General features: G+C 49.9%; 1 protein-coding gene across 2 annotated transcripts; it reads right to left on the bottom strand.

The window, feature by feature from the left end:
• Positions 1-2,214: 2,214 nt before the first annotated feature.
• On the bottom strand, positions 2,215-15,066 carry Cxcl12 (C-X-C motif chemokine ligand 12). 2 transcript variants are annotated; one of them, XM_028864047.1, is made up of 4 exons: positions 14,883-15,066; positions 11,987-12,104; positions 10,020-10,106; positions 2,215-7,514 (listed from the first exon to the last, which is right to left on the bottom strand). In XM_028864047.1, exons 1-4 carry the CDS (start codon positions 14,941-14,943, stop codon positions 7,421-7,423), a joined length of 360 nt encoding a protein of 119 aa, XP_028719880.1. In that variant the 5' UTR covers positions 14,944-15,066; the 3' UTR covers positions 2,215-7,420. The 2 variants fall into 2 exon arrangements, with proteins under 2 accessions (XP_028719880.1, XP_028719881.1); XM_028864048.2 differs by having other exon boundaries at positions 2,215-5,004; positions 14,883-15,060.
• Between the last annotated feature and the right edge of the window lie 217 nt (positions 15,067-15,283).

Raw genomic sequence — 15,283 nt, forward strand, 5'->3', positions numbered from 1 at the left:
TGGCTTCTCTTTGCTTTGTTCCTATTTGGTCTCAAGGGCCAAGAAGTAGACAGTACTGTTTACCCCAAAACTTAACAGAGCACCATTGCTGAAAATTGAGAGCAGATTACGGCCCAGTAAGAGCACTAGCCCTTTGCTGTTGGTGCTGGCTTGTGGACATCAATTCTCTCTTCAAATATACTCTAAACATCCATCATGATCAGTACTGGGAATAAGTACTCATACAAGACCCCTGGAGCTTGTCGCAGCAGGGCACTCTAGGACGGACATCACCTGGAAACTCATGGGCTTCGGTTTATCCTTGGACACACTGGCTGGGAGTGGATTCTAAGACCTGTCAGACACCCCTGGGGCTGTAGCTCTAGACAGGCCAGTGGATGTTCAACTGTATCTCTACAGGTGATTCTGGACCAGTCAGCTTGGTGCTGGTGAGTATCTTCAGGGAAGGAAGACTCTCCAGGCTCTAAATGGACTTGGAGCATGTTCTATATGGGGAGAGCTCGGTCATTGCCTCTGAGTCTTTGATCAACCTGGGGCGGCAGGCATACTCTAGGACACTTCTGTGGTCTCAATAATCTTTCCTTGGAATTCCATCTGAAACCATGAAGTGGGCTATAAGATCCCTGGGAAGCTTGGCAGAGGGGCCAGGAGATCTCTAGCAACCCCCTGTACAAGCTCTAGTCTGTGGCCTCCATACCTGGTCCACTTGGCCTAATGGACTTAGAAATGGTTTTTTGGTGTTATTAGAAGTTTTTTATTCTGGATGGAAGTAGACTTAGAGTACAGAGAGCCCAGGGCAAGGAGTATGGACCAATGCCAATGTCTTCTGAGTCTTTCTGCTGTAGGCTCACTAGTCTCTTATCCACACCCCACCCACCCAGTCCTGTAGATCAAGGTTTAGCCTTCTCTGCTTCACCTCTAAGTGTCTGCAGTCCTAGGTGTCAAGTTCTCAGTGTGAGCAGAGAAAGAGAAGCAGAATGTGAGACTGTTTGAAACATCTCTCTGTACCCCTACAAGACTGGCCCACAGCTGGCCTTGGGTGGCCATGCATCTGGTTACTCTCACTCCATTGGCTATGCTGGACTCCCCATGTGCAGCCCTTATGGAACAAGTGCTACTTCTAATTCATGCAGATACCCCATGGGCCCTTCGAGTTCCAATGTGCTCAGTAGACTGGCTCTCAAGAGAACATACTTTCTCTCATGTCCCAGGGAGCCTTGACTGTAGCCTAAATTAGACTCTGTTCTGCTCTGAGCTTCCCTCACACTGGCTGTCCTGTGATGTATGGAAATGCCTCTTTCTTGCACTTGGAGAGGGAAAATGGCATGGTGGGTTGTGGACGTGGACTGTTTGCAGTGGGAATTGGTTATCAGGTCCTGGTGCTGGAACAGCAGCTTAGTGCTCCTGAGAGAACACTGCTGTGACCCCAAGGAGCCCACATGGACCAATGGAAGGCTTCCTCCTATCCCGCTATCACTGGTGGGGGAAAAAGGGGGAGTAGGCTCAACCTCGTCATTGGAGTTTTGACTGATGGGGCTGTTTGAGAAGTAAATTCAAGCCCTATTCTAGCTCTGTGAACTTGACGGCACAGGAGGAAGAAGGGAACCTTCTGGGAACATAGGGGTGGGCCTTTTCTACCGTTCTGAGGTGATGTGGTGATGTCTGGGCTACTAACATTGTACACTTAGACATCTGGAGCTTGGTGCTTTACTAAATGGCTGAATGTAGACTAGAGAGAATTTGCAGACCAAACTAAGAGGCAAGGGCTCTGTGGAGGAAGCAGCCAGTAGATCAACCTTTGGCTACCATTAGCCAGGACAGGACAGGACCATGCAGAATGCTGTGGTTTCCAGGTGGGTGACAGGGACAGAGTCCTTCCTCTGCTGACTTCTACCACCACCTATGTGTGCAGGGTGGGCCTTCCTCCCCGACAGCTGTTAGGCAAACTCTTGCGACTTGACCCTAAGCCACTGCTTGTACAGTGAAAGACCGGCTGGCCTCTAAGGAGCAATTTGGGTCATCTGGAGAAAAGGGAACACCTTTCCCTTAGGCATTGTCTGGTACTGGCAGTTAGACCAAGGACTGTGACTACGAGGGCCTGTTACCTGTAAGCTCTTCTGCTAAGACTGCATGACCCCCAGAGTCAGGTTTGAGGGGGCAAAACCAAGTGTGGAAAATTCCACATGGTAACGTTCACTGCAAATTCTTAGCAGCTGTATTTGAATACAGATCTTTATTAGGAAAATTGTAGGTGAAGATACATCATTTCCATTGATACGACTTCAAAGTAGAAATGGCTTCTCAAATAACTGTCATATATTAAAAACGAGAATAAGAAAAGCACACTGCATATAGGAAGCTGCCTTCTCCTGGACCATTTTCACATTATCTGGGAGACAAAACTGAAACAAAATACAGTATTCACCACATGCAATACTGAACCCATCACTGCTCGGACACCGCAAGCCCATCGAGGTTGGCAGTAACTCTGCTGGGTGGTTTTGTGAACTTGGCAATGGCAGGAGTCTCCTGGGGGATTTCGAGGTTTCTATGGACCATTTTGAGGAATGAGATCATCTTCCTTAAGACGGATCAGGGAAGCTGTGTAAGGAACAGTCCTCCCAGTCCTCACCCAGCTGCAAAAGGATGCATTACCTGGGGGAGGGTGACTTGCCCCTGTGAGGAGGTCCCTGGTGATACCACTGATGAGAAAACCACACATGAGAAGGTCCACAGAACCCATTGGAGAGGCCTACGATCCCAGGCCAGGTCCCAAGGAGGAACACAGCCTTCTGCTCTTGAGACCCCTCTCAAAGCTGAGCAGGCAATGATGCAGAGGGCCCTGCTGCACTTCCTTGCTAGTGACCCACTGTCCCCGGGAACCAGCAGCACAGTGTAAACAACACAAGGCACAAATCTGGGTTTCAACACAAAGCAGACTAAGTCTCCAACCCCCTTTCCCTATCCAGATGCAAAGGCTGTAATAGAGGGGCCGCCCGCCTGGCAGGTTCTTGATGCCCAAGGGAAGATGGGATGTGGGAGGTATGAGTTCCAGCAGGGACAGCTAGGTGTCCCCAGTCAACAACAGTTCACTGAGGGGCTGGGCTTGTATTTTGAAAGCGAGGGGATGAGGGATTAAGGTGGGAAGACTTTTCCTATGTAAATGTACTATTTAAATGCATATTTGCTTTAGGCAGGCTGTCTCCATTCAGAAACTGATGGTTAGCAGAGGAATTCATACACAAATAAGTCTCCCTACAGTTCTAGCCTCATCTTTTCCTCCTGTGGAGACACTGAAAGGATCCGTAACTATAGTGAAGATGGAGGCTTGTACTGGTTTCCAAGCAGCATCCTTAAAGCCGCTTCACTAACATTGCAAAAGTGTGGTATCTACTTCAGGGGCACTGAACGTTCATTTCAAGGGAGCTCAAGACAATTCCGTATCCCTATGGGGATCCGTCGCTGCAGCTGGCCTCATGCCCCACATCCTAACTGGCATAAGCATTTCAGTTTTTGTTCCAATTTGATCGAAATCTTCCTGGGTGGATTTTCCTTCTGTAAAGTCAATTTAAAGGACTATTTATAGAAATGCCCCCGCCACATACACACTGCTAAGATAACAGTTCTACAGATGATTCACTCTCCAACACCTGTTTTTGATAATTCTGTTACTGTAGCTTACTTCCTTGGTCTGACTTGGGTGTCTAGCCAACCCTCCCCTTTCTCTTCTTCCTCTTCTAGTTTATCTTTTTCATTTGAAGAACTGTGGACTCCAACTGTGCTTTAGTCAAAGGGGTAGCGTTAGTGAGCTTGACTGCATAAAAAATGCGGAGGACAAAACATCTCCAGGGCCACACTTCAAGCAGCATCATCAACCCCATCTGTTAGGCTGCAGGAAAGGGACATGATAGCAAAGATGCCCAGAAACTACCTGTAAGGGAAGGGATGGCAGCAGTGCCAATGGCCAGGAAGATCAATGTAGGGTTGATTCTTTGATTCACTGACTTTTAAAAATAACTGAAAATAATTGAGAACTGCTATTCCACAATAGAATGCTGAGTTTGAGGCCAGCAAAGAGAACACCACAGTTCCATAGTTTTAAGGTAACAGTTATGGAAATATTGAGGGTCAGCAGTCCTCAGAGCTAAGTGCTGGTGCAAACCTCCTTCCTTTGGCTTTGTCCAAAGTAACACTGTGTGTGAGCAGCGAGGAAACCAAGGCTGTTTGCATCCTCCATGAGCACAGCCTGGACCTCAGGGCCAGCTCCTCATACTCAGCCTTTGCATCTGGGTTAGAGACAGTGCATGAACGAGACATTGGTCATGAATGAGGACACGGACTTTGAACAAAAGCAGGGGGTTGAACAGACAATATTTCAAACAAGACATACATGTGCACAGGGTTTTTCCTTTCTTTCTTGCTGTCCCATTTGAACAAAAGATTTCATCTTGACAGAGTCCTTGTTCAGGGTCACGGAGACAGTCTTGGAGACACAGGATGATGGATGAGGGGAAATGATGAGCATGATGAATGATGAGGAGGAGAGCATGGGATGAGGGTGGATCTCACTCTTCCCTGACCTCACAGTCCTGCCTCAGCTTGGGAGAGCCCTGCAATCCTTGGGGCTGGGACACCCAGTTCCCATTAAGAAAAGGGGTGAGCCTCCTGTCTCAGCTCAAAGAGACAAACCTGGGGAGCCCTATTCAGAGAAGGTCCACCATGGCAGAGATACTATAACAAAGGAAATAATATAGTGGCTTCGACCTGTCACCAATGACGTTGGACAATCAGACTAAATGAAAAATAAACACCATGTATCTTGCTACATAATCAAATGGTGAAAATACAGCAAACTGTGCAAAGCAAGTCCCTTGGAAATGGCTTCAGCCCTGCTCAGGAGCAGAGGAAGTGGCTGTGGGCCCTTCCCTAACACTGACTTCAGACCTAGGCTCCTTCTGTAAGTTCCTCAGGCGTCTGACCCACGCCTCTCACATCTTGAACCTCCTGTTGACAAGAACAGAGGAGACACGATTAAGGCAGATTCTCACCACCACGTGCCTGGGACGCTGCGTGGCCTGGCAGGAGCCATGGGCACTACTCCTTATTTCAGCTGGCTGTCATGTGTCGTCCTTCCGAGGCCGGAGAGAGTGGGCAAGCAGGGAAGGGCACAGCCAGGGCTGATGCTCAGAGTCTGGATGGCGATGGGAAGCAGAGGAGACAGATGAACACGGCAAGCACAGGGTAAGGCACACACAAACACTGGCATGGGAGGCATGGTACAAGGAGGACATGACCAGGCGCACTGCCTTAACCCCAGGACACTGGTGTTGAGGCGATGTATCCACCCCAGCAACAGTAGCCAAGGCGTCCCCTGACATCCCCGGGCCTCAGAGCTCCAAGAAAAGAGGCAGATCTCACAACTTGCATCAAAAACTCATTCTTTCTTGAAATCCCTTGGCTGATGCCACATCACCAGAAGAGGTCTTGGCACTCAGGAGGTTGCATGTTCTCCCAGAAGGCATCTGTGTGGGACACTGTAGGGACCACCCCTCCCATCTGCCTGTGAACTTGCAGGAGCACATCCTACGTCAACCAATCACAAGATGAAATCAGCTTCTTGGGCATTTCCATGGTGACTCTGTCCAGCAGGCTGGGGTTGCCCATTATAAGGGCTTCATAAGCCACTTAAGCACAGAGGGGCTCCCAGGAGCCACATAAAGACAAGTGGAGCTTGCCGTGGTTCATAAGGGATGGTCTACTCTCTTAGTCTCTGCAGCCAGCTCCTCTAGGACTTGGAGATGAATGGTGGGAGGCAGAGTCCATGGGCATTTCTGAAAGTGGTCTCCTACCTCAGGGCAGCCTCAGCTTTGCCTTTGGTTGCTAGGGGACAACAGTTCTTCCCAGTCCTAGAGGGGCTAGGCATCCCTTCCTAAGCAGAGCTGTGGCTTGGGCACAGATCTGTCCTTCAGAAGTGTTTTAGTAATAGTAGGAAGGCCCCAGCTGAGGCCACTCTGATCCCAGACTGCAGCTGCTACCACAAGAAGGACGGGTAGTGACCCTTGGCCTGAAGAGGTGCCCTCAGAGCTGAGGAGAGGATATGGTTGGCTGAGCTGTCCACATAAAGGGTAACAGTTGGTAACACAGGTCTTCCCTGAAGCTCCCTAGCAAGACATGTCCCCACAAGGACCATGAAGGGATGCATCTGTTCAATGCTAGAACCATAAGACGCACACCAATGGATACAGGACTTAGGGACCCAGGAGAGTGTGACACATGGGGCCCCTGGGCGGCCTTCCTCTGCAATCCATTTGCTGCATTTTCAGATCCTTTCTTGTTTCTGCCCCAATTATGGACATTATACCCAGAAGTCGGGAGTACAAGATGTATATGTGTACACGAGGTGAAGAGGAGGGTCAAGAAATTCAGAGAATCCTCTTTCAAAACACGACTAAAATCAGAGCTTTGCCCTCTATCCCTCCCATCCAAACTGGCAAAAGGACAGACATAAATTGCCAGGTGAGGGTGGGGTGGGAGAGTAGAATGTTACAGAACTTGAACCCAATTCACTGAAGGCAGACATCTCTCAGGAGTTAGGACTGAGGCAGCTGTGCCCAGATAAGACACCATCCCAGGGATGTTGGGACCAAAAGGACAGACTGAAAGTCCCTGAAGCTGCTGGCCCTTCTGTATAAGTTCCAGAGCACATCTGTCCTCCCCATAAGGGACCCGTTTAAAGACTCTAACGTGAGTTGTCCAAAGAAAAGATTCCCTGAGAAGCAGCTCACATCTGTTTTCTGAGAATTCATCATTCCTCCCGCTCACCCAACAGTCTGCAGAAACCCTTCTGGGCTGGAGGCAAAGCTGCTCACACAGCCAGGGGAGCAGGGCGGAAGTTCCTTTCCGGGCTGCAGGTACTTGGAAAAGCTTGTGGTGGGCCTGAGAGCAAGTCAATCACTTCATGTCCTGAGAAGGCCACAAGGGGCAGTATATGGCTGAGGGGAAGGCATTACGCCCTTTCCTGGCTAAGCAGACCACCCTGGCCTTCATAGCACTGTGGACTTTGGGTGTGAGCCTTGGGAACTCCTGGCCAGGGGCTCAGCTCGGGGCAACGCTGCCAGGCTCAGCAGGTCCTCTGGGGCTCAGCCTCCACCCCAGGCTCTGGACATCTATTTTCTTCATAGCTTAGCAGGCGGAGCAGAGCCTTAAGAAGCACATAAATACAGCAGCTGGTGTGGCCACCAGGGCAGGAAAGTCTGAGCACCTGCCCAGGGTGTGAGGGTCTGCCCCGGGAAGAGGGGAGAATTTACCATCAAGTGTGAGCACCTGCCCGGGGTGTGGGGTCTGCCCCTGAAGAGGGAAGGGCGTGTTAGAAAGCGCCAGAGCAGAATGCACTGCGGTCCATCTGCAGGAAGGCAGGTAACTAGTTTTTCCTTTTCTGGGCAGCCTTTCTCTTCTTCTGTCGCTTCTTTTTTCCTATCTTTTCTCTTTTCCCCACTTTTTCTTCTCTGCGCCCCCTTAGATAAAATTAGTAGAACCATTAATCACATTGCAGCACATAGGAGTGTATCTCAATTCACATAATAGTTAGCATTGCCTCATGAGCCAATTTTACTGTCTTCAGTTTGAGGCCTGGAGGCCCCTTGGCAAAATGAGGCTCATAAGCAATTTATTAAAAATAAACTAGACATTTCCCACCACCCAAAAGTTAGGCAGGGTGCCTTAACACTATGCCCCGGGAACTGCCCACAGTGACTGTCAGTTTGCCAGGCCGGTCCTGGTTCTTAACCACCCAGGCCAAATCTTACAGGAATGCACATCTCTGAGGGTGTGGAAGGAAGCCGGGGGTCTGCCTTCCTTTTCAAGGCAGAGGTGAACTCTGCCTAAGCTACAAATCTGCATTTCAAATTAAACAAAGCACTGGAGGTTGGAGGCCCCAGGCTCAGGCAGCCCTCCAGGAGAGGGAGGCTAGGAAAGGCAGCATGATTGATCCCGCTTCTCTTTTCTGGATGCTGGGGAGCATCCCTAGGGATAACTGAGATTGTTCTAGAGAGCTAGGGAGAGAGATGGTTAGCGGAGTTTTATTAGAGCAACTGGTTTGTGACTGTCACATTAAAATGATTCAAGCTGAATGGTATTTAATGATTTATGGGGTGAGGCCACCTGTTCCCACAAAAGCTTGATATTAACATGGCCTGGAGTCATGGGATTTTTACATGGGAAACTAGGAAAGCTTGATATTACTGGGGTTGAGTCAGGATTACATGAGGATGTTAGGAGGACCGAGGGAGGAGGAGGAGGAATTAGTGAGTCGAGGATTATTCATCAGAAGACTAGAGTTCTACTTCCATTGGCTTAAAAAAAATACACAAAAACTTTCCTTGCGGACTCAGCCTGCTCACGAGAGACAAACCCGCACAGTGTCGCTCACCCCGAGACTGCAGGGCAAGACACAGTGCCTGATCCACAAGTTGGCTGTGTTTTGCAATCTTCAGAAATGTATATGCACTCCATCTAGCAACTAATGGATTTTATTTCAGGTAAATAAATTCCCACATACAGTAGGAGGTTTACAGCATGAAACAATTAGCATTTTATTGCTAGTGCATATAGTGTCACAGTTGATACAATTTCAGTACAAGTGGAAAAATACACTGTGGCTGACATTGGAAAGCTGAAATACATTTATATGTCATATATATTTCTTTACAAATTGCCAGTAGTTTAAGATCATAGAGTATCTACTGACATTACTATGGCTCAACTTCAAATATATGAATTGACTACAAATATATTCTGAAATACATTTGTTTTCCAAAGAAACATAAAAAGTGCACAAAAATATATGTAAAAAATGCCTTGCAAATAGTTACCAAAACCACCAGGGCCATCTGTGATCATAAGTATGTATCCAAGTTATCTTGTCTCCATTTCTGATTGAAATCCGAAATCCCCACTGGGACTTCATGGCAAGATTCTGGCTTATTCATTTTTTTTTTCATCTCTGATATTCAAAAACTCAGAGTCCATGAGCCACCATGGTGTATGTAGGACTTAGAGGCAATTAGAAAAATCAAATTCCTCAAAGGGAGTTCTCAGCTTTTGTTTTGTTTATAACTATTCTTCAGACCTGTTTTTGTGGGTAAATCAGGCATGTTCTCACATTATCCAGGAGGGGCTGGCTCCATTCTGCAGGAGGCCAAAGAGAAATCTCACAAAGGGCCCAAGTGAGAGGAAAGCAAAGAGAAGAGAGGGGGGAGCACCCCAAATCCCTCTCTTCCTTCTGATGCAGCACTGGTCGCTCGGGATACAGAGTTGAGAAGCAGAAGCCAGATGAAGCATGCTTTTGGAGGCAAGCACAGAGCAGGAACGCCTAGGAAAGGGTCTCTGAGCACAGACCTCAGGGATAACGTCTACAGGAAGCCTCCTGTTTGTACCCAGGTACAATCACTGAACTGGAAAAAGGAGGCAAAGGCAGTAGCCTCTGCCCAGCCCTGAGCTGCGTGACTCACAGCAAGGCATCTGTCGAGGGGCGCCCCCTGCAGGACCAGCCCTGCAGTGTTCCTCCAGCTAGCTCTGGAGGAAGGTTACTCTCTAGGGTTCCCTGTAAGGCTACCACCTGCAACTGTGCCCAGAGGCCCCTGGGAAAAGAGAAGCTCCAAAGCAAACTGAATACAGACCTTGAAGTAATCACTGTTTTTAAAAATGAGGATGAGGATGAGGAGGATGAGGATGAAGCTAACTGGTTAGAGTAATACAGTTTCTTAGAAAAACCCCAGTTATAAAAGCTCCACTGTGCCTGGGCGAGGCCACGGATGAATATAAGCTGCAATATCGTACCATAAGCTGTGGTGGAGTGTCTTTGTGCTGGCAAACCTCAGCATGACCCCGGTCAGTGCTGTCCCACTGGCCGACGTGGCCAGGGTTCAGGCCCTCCTCCCCACCACTGCCCTCTCATCTCCCACGGATGTCAGCCTTCCTCGGGGGGTCTACTGGGAAGTCCTTTGGGCTGCCGTGCTTACTTGTTTAAAGCTTTCTCCAGGTACTCCTGAATCCACTTTAATTTCGGGTCAATGCACACTTGTCTGTTGTTGCTCTTCAGCCTTGCCCTGCCGAACGGAAGAGGAGACACTGTACAGCGGGGTGGGAGGGGGGCAGTGCGTGGACTCACCCAACACGCCCAGCTTAAGGTCCTCACTGAAGGGCCCGGCTGCCGCCCCCACCCCTAGCCTCGGGTTTGAAAGCTGCCCAGGGTTTACAGGGAAGACATAGCACTGAAAGTGTATTGGGTCCACCATTCCAAGAGTTAGGAATGTGCTAATGATGCTTCCCAGGGGAGGCAGGGGAGAGGCCACAGTGGAGGCCTTTGAGCTTCTGGCCTTTGAAGGACAAGCAGGAAGCTTGGCAAGTGGGTAAAGCCAAGGGAAAACCAAGAACAAATACACTAAAGGAGCAAGTACCCAAAGGATGTGGAGGAAGAGTGGGTACAGGGGCTCAAAGAGCCACATGGAAGGGGCAAAACGGCTGTGACGTCATGGGGAAGGTCTTGGAAACTTCAGGAAAGTCCCGGAAGCCGCTTTAAAATTCAATGGGTTGCCTTGATAGCACACAGAACCAACTTAAGAGGAGCTCAGGGGGAAGCCTGCAGGTGTCCAGTGAGGGGAGGACCAATGCAGGTGAATGGGACCGTTCAGGAGGGCAAGAATAGTACAGATGAATTGTCACAGCGTGCTCCATGGGCTTGTCTTTGTTGAAAGTTGACTCAATATTCTTCACATCCCTAAAGTTTCCTACTGGGGAGACGAACTGATAAACTTATCTTCAGGATATTCTCCATTAAAGTCCTGGATGTTAAACAATTCCAGCACATCCTGAGAACACTCCTCCCCAGCCACTGATGGTCTCTGGGAAAACTAATCCCTGTTCAGTGTCTTGGAACAGGTAACCCTCTTATAGCAAGGTGTCCATCAATTAAATAGTCATGCAGGAGGGGTGTGACTTGAAATAGGGAACACGAAGTGCCCATCTGGGTATAGCAGTTTATTAATTTAGTATTCGCCTAGACCCAATAGTTGTATATGGCACTGTGGGTTCAAGGTCCATTCCCAAGCCAGTGAACCAGCACTGCCCAGGCAAAACTAAATTCACCATCTTTAAAATACCTTTCTCAAGAGAGTATTGTATTTTAATCAAAATAGTAAAAAAAATATTCATCATCTAGGTCGCTGAAGCATGCTGTACGTATCTAACATACTTGCACCAGCGAAGGCTGGGAAGGAAACTTGAAGGAAAGAAAGCCTAAGCAGTTATGTTGGGAGGGAAAGCCCTTGGACGGCACAGCTTTTATCCCAGCTTCAGCGTCCTTAGTCTATTTTAGTGTTAAGCCATCTGAGGATGGGAACCCCTCCTAGGAGACTGAGCCCTCAGCATCCTCTGGTGTGGGAAGACAGACTAGCACAGGGCACATCTCTGACAGTCTCCAGTAATCGAAGTGAGATCTTTACATCTCTCATTTACATGCTTTGGGATTTTCTTATTTTCCGCCTGAATTTAAATCAAATGTTAGCAGCTGCCATCACCGGCCAGCAAAACGAAAGATTCGAAAACAAAGAGATCTTAAAATGTTGACCTTTCAGCAAGTGATTAGAATTGACTTCAACAGAAACCAGGTCTCATAGTCGTATGAGAAAGGGTTAACTTGGGACACCAGAGTCTTGAAACTAACAGGACAGACACAAGTGTCCCTAGTTGAGGGCTGACCCCAGGCAAGTCTATGGCTCCTTCTGTGAAGAGGCAGCCCAGTGTGCTGCAAGAAGCAGCTTGGAGAACCACTGAGTGCAACAGGATTCTAGGAACAAAAGTAGCCTTTGAAACTCATGTCTGATGGCCTATCAGTGTCCTCATGGTGGTAGCAGCTGCCACTAAAATATGCCAAGTCTGAGGCTTTCTATATTGTGCTCATCTTTGGAGGAGGATGGCTAAGACTTACACAATCTGAAGGGCACAGTTTGGAGTGTTGAGGATTTTCAGATGTTTGACGTTGGATCTGGAGACGTGGCTCTCGAAGAACCGGCACGGGCATCTGTAGCTCAGGCTGACAGGCTTACCTAAGGGTGTGGAGAGAGAACAAGGCCACTCATTACTCTGCCTGCTGCTGGAGATTTGAGAGATAAGATGGTGCCCTGCTCGTAGGTGGAGAATCAGAAGCAATGGAGGAGTGGTTACAGATACATTCTTGCAAAGACCATCCTCTCTCATAGGGAGCACTTAAATCTGACTGGGCTCAGCTTCTGTGGGACAAGGGACAAAAGGACTTGGGGAAAGTGAAGGAGGTTCTGGGCTCCCTCCTCTTTCCTCTGGCTTCAGCCTGAAGTTGGAGGGGGGATGCCATCTACCACCTGCACTTTCCCCCCTCCCACTCACCCTGAGCCCTGGAAATCACAAAAGAATCCAGAGGGGAGGCCCTGGATTTACCTTCTATCCAGCTTTTCCCAAAAGCTGGAGTCAAATGTGGCTTTTATGGTCAGTACCTGGATGCCTAGGCCTCCTGGATCCTATTACCAGCTTTGTTTGCCAATTCACCAATTTGCAAAATGCCATAATTGACACTCATTAGTGTAAATTAGCAAGGGGCTCCTTTGGAACTCTTCTTAAGACCCACCCTTTAAGTCTAGAATTGCAAGCCCCGTGGCCAGATTCATAGCTACCTCCCCCCCCAAGGTTTTATCCTAGCTCTGCTTAATATCCCCAAATGTTTGAATTTATGGATCTTTTCACCAAAGCTTAAAAGTATGTCTGAGAATAGTTAGTCCGGGGATTTTAAGTTTGCTTATTTAGAGTTCCAGGAGACTTGTGGGTATTCTGAAGTTCTGCACCTTTAGGAAGCAGCAGCAGAAGTGGGTCAAATCTCATCTGTGATGGGCTTATCTTTTCCTGCAGGTGTTATTTAGTTGAGGGATGGTGTGGCCTGGGAAGGGCAGTGCGTTTAGACAGAAAAGCAAAGAAAAAGCTGACTTCATGTACAGGCCAAAGTCCAGATCAGCTCTGCTGCCACCCTGGACTTGGGACCGAGAGAGCTTGCAAGGCTTGAGAGCCAGAGTGCATCCCACTCTAACATGGTCTCCTGCCCAGGGTTTGACCAGGGAAGCCTAGGATGCCTAGGGTCTGGCCGCTGAGTTGGATCTGCTGATGGGCAAAGAGGAACCGTAGCAAGGTTAGCCATGCTGCAACTTAGGGGCTGTGAAGGATCAGAGGGCACACATGCTATGAGATAAGAAAACAGTCCATTTGGGCAACGCAATAGATCCTGCCTAGAGAACAGGGTCCGACCGAGACACTGGATTGTAGAGAGGTGAACAATCTGACTCTTCCAAGGGTCAGAACGTGCCCGAGGGTGAGGCATTCCCATTTACTCTGGAAAGTGCACTCTAGCCTCGAGTACCTGGGTTCCTGCATTCCGGTCTCATACCCAACTTTCCAACTGTGACACTTGCAACTTCACTAGCTCATGCAGTTATTAATGCCCAAATCAACGTGCTCCATGACGGGATAATGCGGCCAGTGGGAAGTTGCAGGCTCCTAAACGTTCTCATTAACAGGGAAAAAAACAACCAGCTAAATTGCTTTTCATTTGTGTTTTTCACTACTCCGATCACAACTCACTATGCTTTTAGAGAACATTTCCATCCGACTAAGCATTTACAGCCTTTCCAACCATACTCAACAGAACACAGGTTTCACCGCTACTGGGATTTCGTTGTTCACGGGGTGAGAAACTAGACCGACGCTCTGGTGAACTTGAACCCCATACAGTTCTCAGCCTCACCAAGAGTCCCTCAGTTCTCTCCAGGAAACATCGCAGCTGAGGAAGGCAGGGGTTCGACTAGGTAGGGTTTTGTTTTGTGTGTTCGGAGGCAATGGTTTGTTTTGTTTTACAGCAGCGGTGTCCTGTAACAGCGCAGAGAGTTTTCTCTTCAGTGTCAAAAAAAGAAAACAAAATGAAAGCGTTTTCCCAGTGAAACGGGACACCACCCTGGGTCTGGGAGACTGAACTCCGCTGCAGCTCCCATTGCAGAGCAGGGGGCTCCCGGGGCTGGCTACAAAAGCGCCCATCTGCAGGTGTGTTTGGGGGTTGGGGAGAGGTGTGCATGGTTTGGGTGACTGCTGCTCCTTTGTCTAGTGACCCTGGGAAGAAGAAAAGGGGTCCCGAAGAGACGCGTGCTCAGGTCCGCGTCGCTACGGACCAACGAACTGTGCAGAAGCGCTCCCCTGGCTGGTGGCGCGAGTTCAAGAGCTGCGCCACGCCTGGCCCCGAGCCCCTCAAGGATGCTGTAAGAGGACCCGCTCCGCTCGGAGGGGACAAAACTCAGCTGCACCGTATCTATAGCCAAGCCAAGCACTTTGGGCTACTTGACCAGCCATCAAGAGTTTGCTTACACACGCATCAACCGAACCAATCTCCCTCACCGTAAGCCCTGGGACCGCGCTACCCTTTGCCTCTGGAAACATCTGGGCGCGGGTGGACACTAGCTGAGTGCAGCTGGCGCGCTCTCGGGCCCGCAACCCAGGACACCACCGCCCACGCTTCCATTCCACGCTGGCCCCACGCTTGCCCAACAACCCTGCCGGTCCTCTCCTACAGCCCTCTAGGTCCTACTGCGGCGCTTCGCAGAGCACAAAACCTCGGTGCGACACGTGCGACACGGGAAAGGGCACCCGGAGGGAGTGTGCCCTGTAAAGTGGCTGCCTCAAGTTCGCTCGTGGTCAGCGGAGCCAAACGAGTTCTTTCTCTGCGACTCTGGCGCGGGCAGAAGAACCGCGAACCTGGAGGAGCCACGGCACAGAGCTTCCAGCCCTTCCCGGGCCCGGGCGCGGATTGCACTTACCGTCACTGATGCAGATAGCGGCCAGCACCAGGACCAGCACGGCGACGACCTTGGCGTCCATGGCGTGGGCGGGAGGGCGCGCCGGAGGCTGCAGGGCTGGACAGCAAGAGGACACCGAGGTGGACCGAGAGTGAAAGTGCGGCAGCGGGAGACTCGCGCTGGGCGCTTTAGAGGCGAAAGGCTGGCGGGGCGGGGCGGCGCTCGTCAAGGGGCGGGCCTGGAGTGTGGCTGGGGTCTCTGACGCGCATCCCCTGCGGAGCAGCCGCCCTTCCAGTCCTTCCCTCCCTCCTCCCTTGGCGCCCTCGCTGTCCCCGGCTCTTCTGGGTGCTGGGACCTTTGATCTCCTTAGTCTCCAACCTGGGCCCGCTGCTTGGACCTGAACTGCGAAGAGGCTGGGCTGG

Source organism: Peromyscus leucopus, chromosome 3 (genome assembly GCF_004664715.2).
Source record: "Peromyscus leucopus breed LL Stock chromosome 3, UCI_PerLeu_2.1, whole genome shotgun sequence".
NCBI classification, from domain to species: Eukaryota; Metazoa; Chordata; class Mammalia; order Rodentia; family Cricetidae; genus Peromyscus; species Peromyscus leucopus.

Coding starts and splice junctions, on each gene's coding strand:
- Cxcl12 (XM_028864047.1), bottom strand. CDS start 14,943: ATGGACGCCAAGGTCGTCGCCGTGCTGGTCCTGGTGCTGGCCGCTATC. Junction 12,105..14,882: donor CGCTATCTGCATCAGTGACG/GTAAGTGCAATC, acceptor CCACACCCTTAG/GTAAGCCTGTCAGCCTGAGC. Junction 10,107..11,986: donor AACTGTGCCCTTCAGATTGT/GTAAGTCTTAGC, acceptor TCCGTTCGGCAG/GGCAAGGCTGAAGAGCAACA.